The 19369-nt window shown below is 37.0% G+C and overlaps 1 protein-coding gene across 1 annotated transcript in view; it reads left to right on the forward strand.

The window, feature by feature from the left end:
* ZNRF2 (zinc and ring finger 2) overlaps window positions 1–12439 on the forward strand; it is a 116964-nt gene extending 104525 nt beyond the window's left edge. The window contains exons 4-5 of the mRNA XM_010587431.3: window positions 9218–9297; window positions 12282–12439. Coding sequence (XP_010585733.3) covers window positions 9218–9275 — 58 coding nt within the window. The 3' untranslated portion in view covers window positions 9276–9297; window positions 12282–12439. The remainder of the gene's footprint in view (window positions 1–9217; window positions 9298–12281) is intronic.
* Window positions 12440–19369: the final 6930 nt, after the last annotated feature.

A 19369-nucleotide genomic window follows, 5' to 3' on the forward strand; every position in this document is an offset into this window, starting at 1 on the left:
CCAAAAGCAAAGATGAAAAGGCAGGAAGGATCAGGAAAACTGGACATATGGAGACAAGGAAGCCAGGGTGGAGAAGGAGTGTTGACACATCATAGGGTTGGCAACTGTTGTCACAAAACAATTTGTGTATTGTTTAATGAGAAACTAATTTGTTGTGTAAACTTTCACCTAAAACACACACACACAAACAGCCGAATAAACACAAAGAAAATGGGAAAAAAAATAGAGCCGAAAATACATAAAAAAGACACAGTGGAGACCAACAAAGCCAAACGTTGTTTCTTTGGGAAGACTAATAAAATAGATATGCCTCTGGCAAGATTGCTTCTAAAAGGAAAAAATAAAATAGAAAAGAAAAAGGACCCATGACCTCAGACACAGCAGAGATTTTAATGTAATAGGAAGATTCTGTGAAAAATTATGCTTTTGAATTTAAAAATGTAAAATAGAGAATACCCTTAAAATATAATTGTATTACACTTGATTATTAAGACTAACCTTGCAAAACAGAAACACCAATTTTTTTTTTTTTTTTAAAGAGACAGCAAGCTCTACCAGACATCTAGGGAACACCATTAACATCAGTCTTAAATTCTCCCAAATAGAAAAAAAAGGGAAAGTTGCCCACTACTTTTATGAGAATAGTATAAATTTGATACCAAAAAACAAGGACAGTAAGAAAATTAGAAATCACTCTCATTTGTGAACATAGATACAAATATACAAAAATTAGCATTCCAGACCCAACAATGATATCTAAGGTGATACCTTATGACCAAATTGGATTTATACTAGGAATGCAAAGATGTAACCATTAAAAAAAAAAAAAAAAAAAATTTTTTTATTAGAAAATTTATTTACGTAATTCAGCGCACTAACAAATTGAAAGAGAAATAAATGTGAGAAAGTTTTTATTAAAATTTTATGCTTACGTATTGATTTTAAAACAAAAGCCAAGAATAAATATTAGATAAATTATTAAAATAAATAATATTCAGCAGGGTTTCCAGATTTGAGATCAACATATGAATCAGATGCACTCTATATCCCAGTTAACAAAGAAAATATGTATTTTTTTACAATAATAAGATTGACAGCAACAGAAATGGTTAGGTGTATAATATAATTAGGAATAAATCTTACAAAAAGATGTGCAAGACTTTCCTTTAGAGAAAAATTTAAAACTTTATGAAAAGGTATTATAAACCCAAAACCAAACCCATGGCCATTGAGTCAATTCTGGCTCATCGCAACCCTTATAGAATAGAGTAGAACTGCCCCGTTGGGTTTCCAAGAACGGCTGGTGGATTCAAATTGCCGACTTTTTGGTTAGCAGCCGAGCTCTTAACCAGTGCACCAAAAGATATTATTTAAAAAAAAAAAAAAATTGTCGTCAAGTTGACTCCTACTTATAGTATAGAGTAAAACTGCCTCATACAATTTCCAAGGAGCACCTGGTGGATTTGAACTGCCAGCCTTTTGGTTAGCAGCCATAGCTCTTAACCACTACGCCACCAGGTTTTCCAAAAGATAGGAGATCTTAAAATAAATGTGGAGGTGTAACATATTGTGAATAGGAAGAGGTCACTTCATCTCAAATTAATCTGTAAAGTTAATGCTATTACAGTCAAATCTGAACTCTTTAATATTTGTTAAGTTCATTTTAAAATGCATATGGATCAAAGAATGAAAAACCAAAACAGTCAAGATGCTCATGAAGAAAAAAACCATGTATAAGACTTGTCCTATACAAATACATTTATCATAAGGCTGTATTAATGAAAACAGTGTGGGAATGGCACATGGATAGGCCAGTTGGACAGAAGAGAGTCCATAAAGCAGTCCTGCATGTGTGAAGCGGCAGCAAAGCGTGGGACTTAAGAGCATGGACTCTGGAGCCAAGAGTCCCTAGATTTGAGTCCTAGCTCCTCCACTGACTGACTGGGTGACCCTTGGTCAAGTTACTTAGTTTTTCTCCCACCCTCAATCTGTAAAATAAAGATAATGGTACCTGCTTCACAAAATTGTTATGAGGGTTTAAAGAGTTAAATTTTGGAAAGTGTTCACACACAACAGATGCTATTAAGTATTTGTTACATAAATGAAAAAAATGGGGAAATTTGATTCTGTCAGGAGGTGATATTACAGTGTAGAAGGGAAAGGATAATCTACTCAATAAATAGTGCTGGAAACTATTAAGTTATTGATAGATTCAGTTTTTTTCCCCACATTTCACATTTGAAATAATCATTTCTTAGAAAAGCAAGATCTAAAGTGTTGGGGAAAGAATATAGGGAAATGTTTTTTACCTCCAGGTAAGGAATAATTTTTGGTCTAAGATGTCCCCCCCTCCACCTTAAAAATAATCTTAAAAGATTGAGTTTAGCTGTATTAAATTTTAAAACTTACTTACATCACAACACTGCAAAAAAGCGAAAGGCTCTTCCAACACTTAACAGCACAGGTTTGGTATCTGAAATAGTCGGTTGTGCTTAAGTGACTTTTTTTTAATGCAAATTAACTCATTGCAGCTGGTAAATGGGAGAATGTTGACAATGTAATGCCTGACCTTAATGGTTCGTACACAGTATATTTATTTCCCAGCACATTAATGTTTTACGCCATCGGAAAGCAGCAGATGAAAGCAAATATGCTACTACAACAAGCTGTGGGAGAATTGAGTACTATAATACTTATTCATTCATTCTTCCTACTTTTAGTCCAGATAGGCCATGGAAGCACTCAGGTTGTAGTTTTCAGATTACATGCACGTGTTTTTGTCTCCATAACCCAGCAGCCTCAGTCCTTAATCCTTTCTGTTAAGCTAAGGTCACCTTTTTTAACATCCTGTATTTCCGGTAGAGTTTATTAGGAATGCAACACATCTTTGTTCTGGTTGCACAGTTGCCTTGGAGTGAGCGATCTGCTTTTAACTTGATTTTTTTCCCTGTAAGACCTGTTACTTTTAGTGTCCAATTTTATAGAAGCAAGATTTACCAGAAATATGTGCTATATTATAGCTGAAATACCTAGATTATAATCTCCTGCAAATCTTTAAGGGAAAAGCAAATCAAAATAGAAAGTTTGGCAAAAACTGTTAATAATCAATTCAGAGAAAAGGAACCCCACCCAAATGACCAATGAACATATGAAGAGTTGCTCAGTCTCACCTAGTAATTAGGGAAATGAAAGCTAAAGCCATCAGATTGTCAAAAATACTTAAAAGTTTGACACCCTTACCAAGTGTTAGTAAAGCTGTGAAGTGACAAATACTGAGACATGCCAAGTGAAAATATAAATTGGTATACTTGGTGAATAACTCTGTAATAGCTGTGTAGTAAATATTCTGTTATTGTTGTTGCTGTCAAGTCACTTGTGACTCATGGCGACTGCATGTGTGCAGAGTAGAACTGCTCTATAGGATTTTCAAGGCTGTGACCTTTCTGAAGCAGATTGCCAGGCCTGTCTTCCAAGGTACCTCTAGATGGGTTCAAACTGCCAACCTTTTGGCTGGTAGTCTATTTGTGTCAGTAATTCCATTCCTAAGTATATGCCCCATAGAAATTCTTGATCTTATTCTCTAGGACAGTGCTACTCCTCAAAGAACAAGTCCAGGAGGAGAGAAGGAACTTGTATCAGAATGTAAATCAACACAATGCTTCCTTCATTGAGAAAGTCTTGCTATGGGGGGAAAAAAGTCAACCTAAACAGCATGTTTAGTAATGAAGTTCATTTATATTCTGGCATAAGCAGCTTATCTCTGAAGATGGATAACAGATAGCTCTTGGACCTGCACTGTGTCTATGGACCACACTGCATAGCACTGCTCTAAGTGACGTGAATGTTCATAGCATTATTGAACATGTCCATCAGTAAAGAATGGGTACATAAATTGTGGTGTATTTACATAGGGGAATCCATATGCAATGAAAATGTAAAAACAGCCTTACTTATGAACAATTACAAATCTCAAACAAATGGAGCTAAAAAAGCAAGTTACACAAAGCATACTCTGTGGTAGCATTTATATAAAATTGTGAAACATGGTAACAGTACTGTATGTCATTTTAAAATACACACGTAGTTATAAACCAGAAAGCCAAACCCATTGCCATTGAGTCAGTTCCGACTCATGGCGACCCTGTAGGACAGAGTAGAACTGCCCCATAGTGTTTCCAAAGCGTGCCTGGTGGATGGATTCCAGCTGCCAACCTTTTGGTTAGCAGCTGTGGCTCTTAAGCACAATGCCACCAGGGTTTCCTGTATAGTTGCAGAGTAAGGAAATAAATAAGAATGAAAAGCACCAATTTCAGAGTATTGATTTCCTGCTGGGGTTGGGAAAGGGGATGATAATAAAATTTTAAATACTAATGAAAACAGAAACCCTGGTGTCATAGTGGTTAAGTGCTACAGCTGCTAACCAAAAGGTTTGCGGTTCGAATCCACCAGGCGCTCCGTGGAAACCCTATGGGGCAGTTCTCCTGTGTCCTATAGGGTTGCTATGAGTCAGAATTGACTTGATGCCAATGGGTTAATGGTTAATGAAAATAGTTTAGACTGGGACATACATGGGTTGAAAGCAATTTATGTGAAAAGGACCCAGAATTTTAAATGATTACTTTCTGATGATGAGCTAAAACTACATGGTTATAAAATAAATACCCATTTTACACCACTTAGGTACTATTTAGATGTACTGTAAATTGTTAACGCATCTGGAGTATTTCATTTAGTTCCCGGTACTTCATTTTAAAAGATACTCTTGGTAGCCCAAGTGTAAAAACAGCTTGGGGGAGGTGTCTGACCTCCTCCAACTCCACAAGGGGGAAGGAGAACCAAGATCAACAGCCCAAGGTTCATTCCTATGAGGTGGAGGTTAGACACACCTCCTCTCTGGACTATCTTTACCAACTCTGACACCAACCATCCCCCCCATAGAACTCACAGACCATACTTACAATTGTGGGGTTTATTAGGGAGGTAACAGTTAACATTTCAGGTTCAGGAACACTCAGGATACAGTTCTTCCATCAGGACAGCCTCTCCCCAGCTGTGCTTGCAGGCATGTCTCTCCCTAGCCCTCAGTCTCTACCCAAAGGCACTCAGCTTTCTCTCTCCATGGGCCAGGAAACCCACCGTGCTTTCCTGCTGCCAGGTCTCTGCTAGCAGGTCTCTCCTTCCTTGGTGGTGGCAGGCTCCTCTTCCCTGCTCTGGAATTGCTCTCTTTTAAGGCAAAACTGACCAATCCCCTTAGTAGGCCACGATTACCTTATCACACAGTCATCTGGATGGGAGTTACAATGGTATTAATCCACTGCAGGCCACCCCCTCTGGCTGTTCTAGCCATGGTTGACCTTTCTTATTTGAAGGATAACTTTCCCCTTCCAATCATTTACCAGTCCAAAACAGTCATCAAAAATTAAGTCTTTCAATAGGGCAAGGAGCCCACAGGATGAAGTTACTCAGGTACCAGCCATTCAGGTTTGCTGCAGGTGTTCATCTGATCTAGTCAGGTTCTCCAAAAGTCATCTGGACTTCACCCTTTCTGGCCTCTAATAAAATTAACTGAGAGAAGTTTATTCCCTTGCTGTGAGCCTCAAGAGGTATCAGCATAGCAAAACCTTTAGGGGACTTTAGGTTTGGTCACTGTAATCCAACAGTGCCTCCCCTTAGTCCACTCTTGTACATACAGCTTCTACAAATAGTTTTTACAATCACAGTTAACCCTGTTAACACTTTAGCACTCACAACTGAATCATATAATCCTATCAACATCTTCCCCCCCCACCCTTCTCTTCCCCAGACCCATCGAGAAAAGAGGAATCTATTCAGTGGGGATCCTTTCTGGTCCCCCTCATGTAAGCACACTCACAAAAGTATGTAAGCCAGCCACTTCATGCCTTTATCTCCCCCCATTTTAGATAGCCAACGTTTAAATTGCTCGTCTCTGTCAGACCAATACTGAGGAGACAAGCATGTTCATTGGTCTTGAAGAATCTTCAGTTTTGGTTGAAACTTTGAGCATCTGCATCCACAAGCAAAGTCCAGTCCAAAGCAAGCCATCAAACTGCAGCAGTCTACAGCACCTCACAGTGTCAAACATCTTCATTTGGTCTGGTCTGGTCTGGTAAGCTCATCCCTAGCCATCCAAGCTAGGTCACAGTGGGTAGCAGCCTCAGGATCCAGAGTTCACGCACACCTCCAGGGACTTCAGACAGCCCTTTCACACACTCTCATCCCTAGTCCACTTGGGCTAGGTCAGCGTGTTCCACCCTAAACTTAAGGAGTCCACATACAACTCCTTTTACTTCTGACCAGCCAGCCCTTCCCCTCTCTCTCTCCTCCCTAGCCCCCATGGGCTGGGTCAACGAGTGCCAATGGAACATGCCCAAATTCAGCGCCTCTCTTCATTGCTGCGCTTGCCCCACTTCACTCATTGAGTGGACCAGGTGGTCGCCACAAGCGAGCAGACCAGGCTGTCTGCTTTAACTTCCAGTCCTGGAAGAGGGTTCCTTTCACTGGGTGCTGACTTTTCCTGCCTGGATGCATCTAACAGCAAAGCACTTGCTGGAAATTCAAAAAGCAAAACAGCCGCTTTTTTTCTGTAAATACTTCATTCAAATGCAAATCTTCTGTTCTCTCGGCAGTTCTGCGTGGTTCTGCGTGTCTTTTCAAATGCAAAATCTTAGTGGGGTTCAGGTTTTCAACCTAAGCCCCACTCTGTGCACTGGGCTACTGGTTGGAAACAGAATGCCTGTATTTCTCCAGGGCAAATCTTCTTTTAGCATATTCAGTTAAGTACCGGCTGGAAGGCGGAGTTACATGCTCTCTGTAATCCATAATACCCAGTATTCATTTCTACCACACGGTTAGGTCTCCTTTACAACTCCAGGTAGGAGGAACATTTAGTATCCATAGTGCATTCAGTTAAACACATAATAATAAACGTATAACCCGTTTTACAACATTCTGCTTTAGTCATCTGTTCTCTATTTGACTGTCTTTCCATTCATATGCATATGGCGTTGGGCCTCTTGCTGGGTGGAACCTGTATAGCCCCTGACCCCCTATCAGTCATCCTGCTTATCTGACCTGGCTTTTGCCCCAGGCCTCTGCACCTGCAGCTTTTCAGCCAGTACAGGTAACAAAAACCAAAGTAACCATCTAAGAATCAAAAGTTTCACTTCCCAAGCCCCTTCGTTCTTTTTCCTACAAAGTCCCATGCTTTCATAAGTCTGGAATCATCGTGAAGAATTCCACTTCTGACACTAACTGTAAAAATGGTGTGGGGGAGGTGTCTAGGAGAACCAAGATCAACAGCCCAAGGCTGATTCCTATGAGGTGGAGGTCAGTCACACCTCCTTTCTTGGCCATCTTTACCACCTCTGACACCAGCGGTCCCTTCTACAACACTCTACTTCTTTGCTAAGTTCAATTATTCATTGCAGTGGCCACACAGAACTTGTAGACCATACTCACGATTATGGGGTTTATTATAAGGGAAGTAACAGCTACAACCCAGGCTCAAGACCACTCAGGATACAGTTCTTCCACCAGGACAGCCTCCCCAGCTGTGCTGGCAGGTACACCTCTCCCTGGCCCTCAGTCTCTGCCCAGAGGCACTCACCTTTCTCTCACCATGGGCTGGGAAGCCCACCATGCTGTCTCCTGCTGCCAGGTCTCTGCTGCTGGCCGTTCCTTCCTTGGTGGTTGTGGACGCCACCTCTCTGCTCTGGAATTGGCTTTCTTTTAAGGCAAAATTGACCAATCCACTTTGTAGGCACAGTTACCCTATCACACAATCACCTGGGCAGGATTTACAAGACCATGGCTAGAAGGGCCACACAACAGAAGTAATTCGCACTGTACCAAGGCACTCTACAGCTAGGTGAATAGGATGGAGAATAGGCCGAAAATAGTGCCGTAAGCTGAACAAAAAAAAAAAAAACATTGTCATTGAGTCGATTCCAACTCATACTGACCCTAAAGGACAGAGTAGAACTGGCCCATAGGGTTTCCAAGGAGCTCCTGGTAAATTCAAACTGCTGACCTTTTGGTTAGCAGCCATAGCTCTTAACCACTACACCACCAGGGTGTCCATAAGCCAAACAGAGTGTTTATTTAGAGAACAAAAGTCTTAATAGCAACAGAAATTGGTTTATATATTTGAAAGAATATCCCGTGAATGAAGTACTTTACTTTTTTCCCTTTTAATTTCATCCATCGTTTACACCTACCAAACCAATCTGTCGGGAGATAATGATAAATATTAATTTTGCCCTTGAGCATATTAGCCATGCCTTCCAGCTCTGTGGTATATACAAATATGATATGTGTCATCAATGAAAAATGTTGAACAGTGAATCCTGCTTTAGTAACTTACTAGCTGTTGGGCAACTTACTTAACCTTCCAAGGCTTTGATTCAATCGTGTCAAAGCACCGTGTAGTAGCGCTTTCTGCAGGGATGCACATGTTCTTATCTGTGCTGTCTTGTAAAGTGGCTACTAACCACATCGCCATCGAGCACTTGCTGTGTGGTTGGTGTGACTAAGACACTGAATTTTTCCTTTAGTTTTAATGAATTTAAACTTAAATAGCTACACATGGCTCATGGCTACTGTATTGGACAGTGCTGATTTTGAATGAGGTAATTGTACTCACCCTAATATTTAGTGTATAATTAAATAAGACCATGAAATGCTTTATAAATTCAAGTATATGATGATTATTGCACAGTGGGACAGAATTAAAATAAATATTTAAGAATCACTTATATGAATATGATCTTTCAAAAATGTGGTACATCATTATCAAGGATTAAAATTTTAAAGTTGCTTTTCATTACATCCGTTGGTGGCATGAAGCAGTAGATGTTTGCATAAATGAATAACTATTTTGAAGAAAGAAATGTTTGTCCAATTTTGTTCCTTAATTTTAAATATTGGTAAAGTGATACTTCTTTAGGTACTATTTTGGTAATGATTCTTCTGTTGAAAGTATTTTATAACAATTTTACAAATTCTTTAACCACTTAGAATAATCAAAGTAAAATAAACATACCCTTTACTTACTTAGTCAAATATGATAACAAAATGTTGAGGGTTTTTTTCTACAAAGATATGCTGAAGTCAGGAAGTAAGCATTTTTATTCTGACTGTCATGGTATAAATAATTAAACATAAATGTTTCAATTTTTCTGGTTTTATTCCTTTCTAGCTGCATAGATGAATGGTTTGAAGTAAATAGATCTTGCCCTGAGCACCCTTCAGATTAAGCATCAGATTCCTGTTTTATAGGTAATTCTTCCTTTTCCTGTTTTGTTTTTTAAAGTGTTATGTTGAATTACAGGTTCTCAGTCATCATTTTTATTCATTCATTTATTCATTGAGGCTTTTGTGCGTATGCCCTGGACGTTAGGTTAAACTACTATGTAAAAACACATATAAAAAAAAAATAAAAACTTTCTTGATTCCTGAATAGAGTCGTATATTGAGTAACTTCTGTACTCTAGGTACTTTCAAACTTTTTTTTTTTTTTAGCTTATTTAATTTCAATCTGATACTTAACCCAATGGAGTACATATTAGGTGACCCCATCATACCAGTGAGAAACCTGAGGGTCACAGTTAAGTTCCATGACTTTAAGCAGCAAGTTATACCAAGAGTCCAAGGTCATAGTAAGTGGAATTAATTTGTTAACATTTACATAGCATTTTTTTGTCCCAGGCATTGTTACAAGCGTTTTACATCTCTTAACTCATTCCTTATGCCAATCCTTCAAGCTCAGTACTCTTACTGTTCCTTTATGCATATGAGGAATTTAAGTCAGAGAATTTAAGTCACAAGTTAAGAAACCTGACTTGTCAAGATCACATAGCTAGTTCATGGAACTGTTTTGCTATTATTAGGTAGGAGCTAGGAGCATTTTCTTCCAAAAGTTGTATCATGGATTTATTCATTCAGTTACATCATTCACCTTTGTATAAAAACCAAACCAAATCCTTTGCCATTGAGTCAATTCTGACTCCTGGATACTCAGCATGTAATGAAGTGCCTGTAGTAGGCTCCCCCCTCCACCCCCCAGAAGAAAATGAATTAAATTTTAAAACTGAATGAAATTTTGTTTTGCTTTCCTAATTTAGTTTATTCATGATACTGCATCATCTGAAAATTTTTACTGAACTGAATGATAACCTCACTTTAGTATTACTTTTTTTCATAGTTCTGTGAAGCAGATTAAATGGCATTGTTTAGCTTTTAAAAATAAAGTTTAACTTACTTGCTGTCTTCAAATATATGAAAAGTTTCTTTGAGATCATTGCAGAAATGACGTAAAGCATTGGATTCTTACATCAAGGCAGAACATTTTAATCCTGGAATTGTTTCAGAAGGAGTTAGAGTCTCTATCTTCAGAGACTCAGAAAACAGTAACAGGCACCAGTCTTTCCTGGATGCCTAAGACTGAAGGCAGGGGACTAGATCAGATGATATCCTGAGGTCTAGCCCTATACTAAGGAGCTCTGGTGGTGCAGTGGCTAAGCACTCCCCTGCTAACTGAAAGGTCGGCAGTTCAAACCCACCAGCAGCTTCACGGGAGAAAGACGTGGCAATCTGCGCCTGTAAAGGTTACAGCCTAGGAAACCCTATGGGGCAGTACTGTGTCATATTGGGTGGCCATAGTCAGAATCAACTTGACAGCACACAACAACAAACAGTCCTGTACTATCCCCTCATTTCCTTTCGTTCCTGGTCTTAAATTTGAGAATGTAGGTATTGAAATAAAAACATGTTCAAGAAATTCTTTTGCTCTGAAAATGAGGATAATTTAAGAGCAGCGGATTAGAATATTGACAAAGGAGATTTGAGTAACCTTATAGCAGCCATAGCAACTGAACTGAGCTACAAATTAAGCGAGACCTCTGTCCTCCAGTAGGGGCTGTGTGTGAAAGGTGAAAGCATTGGGGAATGCGGAGCTAGTAAAAGACTCTTCAGCCTTTGGCCCTTTTACTGTGAGGTGACCCAGATCAGACCTTGATTTGTTTAGAAAAAAAAATGAGTTGGGGTAAGACTGCTGTGCAGGAGAAGTGTGGTGGTGGGACGGTGTCTTCGTTTCCTGTGAAAAGGTTTTTGAAGGGGAGGATGATTTGGAATGATCGCCTCAGTGATGTCTGTCTGGGCCAGAAAGTAAAATGGCAGCTAAAATTATGGAAGCTTTTTTAAGTATTAAAAACCAACGTTAATAAAATGAAATTTTTATCTCAGTATCTTTCATGCCAAAGTAATATATTTAAATCTTCCACCTGTCAGTAAAATTTGTCTTTTAGAGTCAGTAAACTTTTGTGTGAGATGGGATTTTAGGGTATACATTTTTTTCTTTTCTGATCTGATCAGCTCCATCTTTTCCCTTAATATTACAGTGAGGTTATGGGATCTGTAGAACATGTGTCTCATCTCATAGTCAATGTGCATATCTGTGGGTCTTAAACAGCATTTAAGCTTCTTTCTCTTATATATCAATTTTACCTTCTTGTTTGTTTTGTTTTTGTACAGAACCTGAGTTTGAAACTAGCCTAGTATATGAGATAGTACATGTTGTCTACAGAAATCTGAACCAGTGAGATCGGTCTCTATGGGTCGGGAAAAGTCATTTTTAGCAGCTCATAGGCCTGGAATATCTTGACTCACATTTTTGCTTCTGTTCTGGCTGCTCATTCGTATTTGCTAAGTGATAAATTCTTCCTATCCCTTTTGCTATATGCATTTGAAGAGGATTCAGTGTTGCTAAAACACTGGAAAAAGAAGAAAAGCAATATATAGCAGCAAAATCCAGCATTTCTGGTATCCTTAAGCATAAAAATTTAATAATCAATCCAAAAGAGGGATACGTAAATATCTAAGGTCTTGATTAGTTAGTTTTTACTGTTTTTAATTTGGGATGTTTAGCTATTGGGGAGAGATTAATAAATTGGTGTGTGTGTGTATGTGTATATTTAAAATGCTAGTTTCAGCACTCTGGTATATAGTCTTTGCTGGGGAGGGAGAAGGAGTCTGTTATGTATTGGCTATGTTTTGTGACTATTTACTACTTGAAGCTTTAATTTGTCCTCCTGTGTCCTTGATATGTTCTTCTGCAGAGTTCTAATTTTATGAGGTTTTATAATAGTAAGAGAATGGAAGTTTACAGTAACTGAAGAAATGCTTATGGGGAAATAGATGTTGTATTTTGATTTATTATTATTATGGGTCACTGCTTCAAACTAAATATATCTATTTTTACACAGGTTTTCTTGTCTTTTCAAGATGCTTGAAAAACCTAGAGGATATGAGGCTCTGTCTCTGGAAAAATAAAAATGCCGGCATACTCAGCCAGAAATCTGAGTTCTGTGAGACTCCAAAATACAGAGATGGACAATCATACCGAAAAAAAAAAAAAAGAAAATCCTGCTGAAAAGAGGACGGTTACCACAGAACTTGGTGTACCAAACATGCATATAAAGGACACACACAGGGATTTCCCAAATGCTGCACATCCCTTAGTAGGCATCTACGTAGGTAATACTGAGAAACGTTTTGCATTCAGACGCCAAAGTTAACCAATTTAAAAGTTGATTTACTTTTTATTAAGTTCTCTGGAGCTGCACAACTAGTTGTATTTTGATTTGCTTAAGTTTGGGGTCTCTTATTTTCCCCATTTTTTGCGTTCATCTATTCTTAAATTGAAAACCACGTAATTTGCTTCTTATAACTTCAGGTCTTAAATGTGAAACCAAGAAGTGTAATCAAGCAGTAAAACATTCTCTGAACACAGACCGTGATCTCAAGTTCTTCCATTTTTCCCCCGAGAGTGGAAAATAGATTCTACATAGGAAAGCTAAAATATGTTAATATTTTTAAATTAAAGGTTTAACATTATCAGAGTGCAGTCCAAAGAGTAAATCAAGTTACATAATTGCATTTTAATTAATTAAATCTAGGGTTGTTGCTCAATTGCAGTTTATTAAGTATATTGTTTCCTCTTAAATAAAACTGCTCAACAGCTAATCAGCAGTGAATCACCTTGCACCTCTGCAGCTTTTTGAAGAACACAAATTACCAACTTAAGTGCTGCCAGCTACAGTAACTTGGTTTAACGGGTATTTTTTGTTTATTCTTTTCATGTAATTATTCTGTTTTGCTTTGCATCTCCAGGAAGTTTTTCCATATTTGGGTAAAATATTTAGAACGTTCTAAACTCAGTAACTTATGAAAAGGGTAAAATAAAATTTTCTGGAGTGGAACTTGGGGTAATTTAAGGGACATTTTATATGCTTTTAGAAGTCACGATTTAATTGGGATGCCAGATTTATAGCAATTTGCAGCTTTAGTTTTCCAGATAATCTGGAGGTTAGCGTTTGATAAATGATTTTTTAAAGCAAATACGAAGATTTTGTTAATTTATAATTTATTAATGTGTTATTACTGTAATTAAAAATGTTATTCTACAGCGACTTCTAAATTCAGCCTTGTGTAGAAAGAAATGTATTAAGAAAAATTATGTGAATAAATATTCCCACAAAATACATCTGAATGGTTAAAAAAAAAAAAAAAAACTGGAAGAGAACTATCAGGGCTACAATAGTGAATGTCTTTTTTTTTTTTAATATCAGAAATACCTACACATAGATTTTATGTTTTCAACATAAGGGAAAATGTTATCAGTGAGTATTTAGGTAGTGCACTTTACCCTGGTATAATTGAGAGTCGCACAGTACTGTTTCCTTTGTTCAGCTCTTTAATGTCTTTAAGTGTTTGCTTTTCTGTTTAATGCTGCTACTCTCACTCTTAATTCTCTAGGTTTTTTCCCCTACTCTATTGCTTCTGTTTCATATTTTCTAAAAGGGCAAGCACAGGAGCAACTGCTGCTACCCAGAAAAACTTGTGTATTAAAACAGAAGTGTTTTTAATTGATTTCTATGTCATTTTAGGCCAGATAACATTTTCCCTAAAGTTATGCTGTGAATGCCTTTGTGATGCTGCAGTTGATAAAAGAATTCAAAACCTCCATTGTAACATCTGACAGCACAGTTTCATAGGTGCTTTCTTAACCAGCTGTGGAAAATATTCTTCCCTTTAGTTTTTTTCTGCTATCATGAAATCTTGATTTGAATTTATTTTATAAGCCTTCACCTCCTAAGAAAAACTTTCTTCAAATGTGAGTAACTCATTTGTTTCCTACAGTTGGTATATTGTGATAAGAATTACTTTACTGTATTCCATTCTTAAAGGAGGAGATCTACTACAGCTGTGGGAGTTGACTGCTCAGGTTCTCCTGGAAGTTGCTTTTCTGATGTAATTTACTTATTACCTTTACTTTTTAAAACCTTTTGGCTTAAGTTCACTTTTTCTTCTTTATTCTGCGCCACGCTGTCACAGTCTTATTGACTTGGCCTCTGTTTACCTTAAGGTTGAGTGCTTCAGCTGCTACAGTGGATGATCCTGTGGTTTTAAAAGAAAGTTCAGTGTTTGTCAGTGTCGAGTGCTACTTGATCATTATCTTTGTCTAGAACAGTGTTCATTTAAATCTGTCTATAGCAGTCCCTTTTTTGTTAAAATTTACGTAAGTATTTTTAAGTTCAGTCTCCATCAGTGACTTCCTAAAAAGAGTAACTTAGATATAGAAAAGCATTTTTAAAGCCCAACTACTCCAGTTTTTATTCAAAATCAAAGTTGTTATTCTAAAAAATATTATAAGTAATTTTCTATCCAATGTCACTTGTAATATTTATAAATCTATATGTAAACACTGAATAGTGTATGTAGGACATAAAATCACATTAGGTATTTAAGTGTTTAGCTGAAAACTACTGACAACTGAATATGGAGACAAAATAAAGTTTGAAAGCCTAGGTTATAAAGTTGGTCATAGCTTTCTAGGACCTTTATAAATAAATACTACTTGCATATATAGAAAGCAGTATGTCCTAAGATTTCACTTCAGTGCCACTCTTTGTCTATAATGGATTGAATGCCAATTTTGACTCCTTATCTTACTTTGGTCTGGCCCTCTCCCTCACCCCCAGAACGTTTAACAGAAGGTAAAATTACTCTCTTCCTTCTGGCTCTTTGCCAGAAAATAGACTAAGCATAGTCTTAATATCTGTTTTTCAGATCTGGTTATAAATCAGATGATAGATCGTGTTTTAAGAGCAATGTTTGTGACTGAAATAATGGTTTCTCTAAATGATTTTTTGTGATAGCCAAAACATTAAAAAGGTTATATTGTTAACTGTTACATAATATGTAAATTTTGGTTTCTTCTGCAATTGTTATATTTCTTTTAGATGTTACACAGTTATTTCAATTTTCACCTGCTAGACACTTTACTGGAATGTCACTCAAAAAAAAAAAAAAAAGCCTATGGAGTACTGTCAGCTATCTGCAGTATGTATTTCAAAAAGATCTCCATTTAAATGAGTTAATGAAAATAGCAGATCCTCTTTCGAAGCTTATTTGACTCTCAGTCATGTTTCTAAGTTTAAGTAGAGTTTAACAGCAGTCATTGAAGTTAATATAACAAGATATAACATGGGGCTATTTCTTTAAAAGAAAAAGATTCTAAATTTAGTGTAAACGTTACCTAATTTTGTTTACTAGTTTGGAGAGTGGAAGAGTGGCAGTTTCCTAACAATAAGCTGCATTTGAACAAAGCATGAAGCTATAGATTTTTTTAATTCAAGAATAATTGATTTTACTCTCTACTACTCTTGAATTGATATCCATATTATGCACTGATAAAAATATCCAAATCATCTTATCTTTCACAGAGGAAGTTTCCATATAAGTCAGATTATTAGAAACTGTGTACAATGACATAGAGGTAAATGGTGCTTATTAAATATGAGTGCAGCTTATTAGTTGCTGGAAGTCTTGTATGTAGTTCATAAGGGCCATTGTCTTGAAATTTGATTTATCCTGAGGAGAACTCAGTATATGTTGACAATGGGTAGTTAAATGTGAAGTGTCTCTTATTCTTATATATTTTCTTGTTTTTTTAAAAAAAAAAAATCCTACCATGCCAATATTTTGTCTTTGGCCTAATCCCTTTTCTCCTGAAGTATGTAACTTCCGGATTTTCACTATGCTGTGCGCAGTAGTTAAGAGCTTGGCTGCTAACCAAAAAAGTCAGCAGCTCAAATCCACCAGCCGCTCCTTGGAAACTCTGTGGGGCAGTTCTGCTCTGTCCTGCAGAGTCTCTATGAGTCAGAATCGACTCAATCACAACAGGTTTGTTTGTTTTGCCTTTTTATGTTGTGAATAACAGTGGTTACTTTTTTTCCATCTACTTTTCTTCTTTATTCAGATCTTCTCATTCTGAAGCTAAATTGCTGCTTGGTTTTCTTTAGAAGAAATTGCTACTTGGTATATTCCTGGTAGCGTATATTCCTTTTATTCAGGAACAGCTGGTAAAACTTTTTTCATAATAACTTATTCACACAATACTCTTGAGTATTGTATTCTCTGAATTCTGTGCTTAAGCTAGGAAACTGAGTATTTTTTAAATCACAGAATTCCTTTTTTGAATGACAAATACTGATCTTCTACATCAGCTGATTCTTTGTGGAAAGTAAGAGACTTATGGCCTTGAAGAAAACCAGATATGTTAATATTAGATTCAGTTGAAAGTGCAGCATTACTGTACTTAAGGGTTTATTTTCACATATTTAAGTCATCATTAATTTCAGACTAATGACATAAAAAGGTAGATTTTTGACTGCTTGCTTATAGAGGGACAAAGAACAACATGACATAAATATGCATCCCAGAAACAAATGAGAAAAAAATTTTTTAACTGATACTGTAGTACCCACTGGAAACCCTGGTCGTATGGTGGTTAAGAGCTACAGCCGCCAACCAAAAGGTTGGCAGTTCAAATCCACAAGGCGCTCCTTGGAAATTCTATGGGGCAGTTCTACTCTGTCCTATATGGTTGCTATGAGTCCGAATCGACTCGATGGCACTGGGTTCCGTTTCATGTTGGTAGAACCTGCTATGGAGCCCTGGTGGTGTAGTGTTAAGAACTCGGTCAGCAGTTCGAATCCACGAGTCTGTCCTTGGAAACCCCATGGGACAGTTCTACTCTGTCCTATAGGGTCATTGTGAGTCAGAATCGACTCGACAGCAACAGGTTTGGTTTTGGTAGGACCTACTAACCAACATTGTGTTTCTTAGCTCTGCCCTGGTCTGTGAGGCATCTGTCAAGGCTCCATGTCTTGGTACCAGAATAACTAAGTTTTCCTATTAATAAATTCTCATGCCATGTTTTCTGATGTGATATGTTGACATTGATACGTACTGACGACTTATGTTTGATAAACATATGGTTTCACCTGTATCCTGTTACCAGTGAACCTGGTGCCAGCATCTTAAAAAGGTTTCACTATAGCAGCTGTGTGCATACAATACAGTAGCAGACCATATAGGGAGAGACAAAGGGGATTTTGGAGTTTGATGATGATATTGGTCTTTATTACAGCAATTCATTATATATTATTTCTTTGCAATGACTTTTATATGAATTTTATTGTTTGAAAATCATGATAATGATAGACATTTACCTCTGTTGCTTTGTTCATGATTTCACAACTCTGCTGTAATGCTTCTTCATTTCTTCTATTAGAAGTATTTTCCAGCTGAATAAGATATCAAAAGCATCAATCATAAGGAATGTAGAAAATGTATTAGAAACAACTTGGTATGTTCTAAACTAAAATGGAACAATTCGTTATTGATATTTTAATAAATAAAACTTCCAAATGATTTTGCCAAATTATCCCATTATTTATAAGTAGAAAATAACTGAAGAATGCCTTCAAGGAAATTTGTCCTATCTGTCCTATCTAGAAGGTGATAATACATTACAATAAAACTGAGAAAAACCTGAAAGCTGAAAAGTTCCTGTGAAATAACTGATGTTAGCTAGAGCTCCTGTGTCTGTTTTTGCGTACTCATTACCACAAAATTGAATCAGAAAATGTTAAAATTTTATAATACTTTAAGAAATGACTGGCTTCTAGAGATAATGGAAAAAGAGGTCTTTTTCATTATCTTTACCATAAATAAAGATGTACTTTGAAACTTCTAATGTAAAACCTGTTTGTAAATTTTGAAATTGAAATGTGTCTGAAAAACTGTTAAGTTTTGGGGAGGTGTTGTCTGGCAGTGCACTATCGCAAATTTTTAAGTTTGGGTTGAATTTAGTAATATTCCATTATGTTTTATAAGGGGACCGATAATCCCAGGAAAATAAATATTCTGAAGCACAATTTTCAAGATGTGAGAGGTACTGAGTTTTGTAATGTAGTGGTTAAGGACATGGGTTCTGGAGCCAGACTGCTTAGGCTTACCCTCTCTGTGATGTTGGGCAAAATACTTAACCTCTCTGAGCCTTACCTTTGTCTTTAAAAAAAAAAAAAAAGTAACAGTACTTTCCACTTCAGGGTTGTTGTTAGGATTAACTGTGAAGATACATATATGCACCAGCCATAGTAAGCATGTAATAGTGTTAGCTGTTAACTATCACGAATAAAAAGTGTCTGCCCATTTATGAATAATTTTTGTTATTGTATCCAACCATGAGATATAGAAATAATAATGTCTGAGACCTTAACTGATATGTTCCAGAAACTTAGATATAGCAGCGAACATTGTGGGTTCTGATTTTCATTCTGTTGCTAAAATGTAGTGATTTTACTATTTCAGCAACTGTATAGAAATGGTTGAATATAGACTATAGAAATGAAAGATAGCTGACCTTTAGGAACTTAGTTTTTAGTAGGTGAAGCAAATAAGTAAACCAGTAAATACAATACTAATAAATGCTGTGATAGACATAAATGTAGGGTGTAGTGAGAGCACAGAAAGAGAGGGTCATTAAATTCAGACTAGGCAAAAGAAAGATTAGACTAAATAAGAAAACAGATTACAGCTCTAGGAGATGTGGGTAAAGGGACATGTGGAGAGGGAAGCTTGGGAAGGGTATTCCTAAGGCAGAAAGCTACAATATACAAAGACAGGAGGAAAGCCTGACACTCTTGGAGAATTGCTATGCAGAGAAAGCTTAGCAGGTAACAAATCATGAAGGATGTCTGTGCCAAGCTAAGAAGTGTGAACATTATTCAGAAAATTGATTGAAGGATTTTAAACAGGAAAAAAGACAATCAGGTTTTCACTTCAGAAAGATCACTGGCAGCATGATGGAGGATGCATTAGAGAGGAATGAGACTGGAGGCAAAGAGACCTGTTAGAAAATACATAGTAATTTAAGCAAGAGGACAAGGGCCAGAACTAAAGCAGTGACAGTGAGAAAAGCAGGGTGGAGGAACTTGAGATT

Source organism: Loxodonta africana, chromosome 8 (assembly GCF_030014295.1).
Source record: "Loxodonta africana isolate mLoxAfr1 chromosome 8, mLoxAfr1.hap2, whole genome shotgun sequence".
Classification (NCBI taxonomy): Eukaryota; Metazoa; Chordata; class Mammalia; order Proboscidea; family Elephantidae; genus Loxodonta; species Loxodonta africana.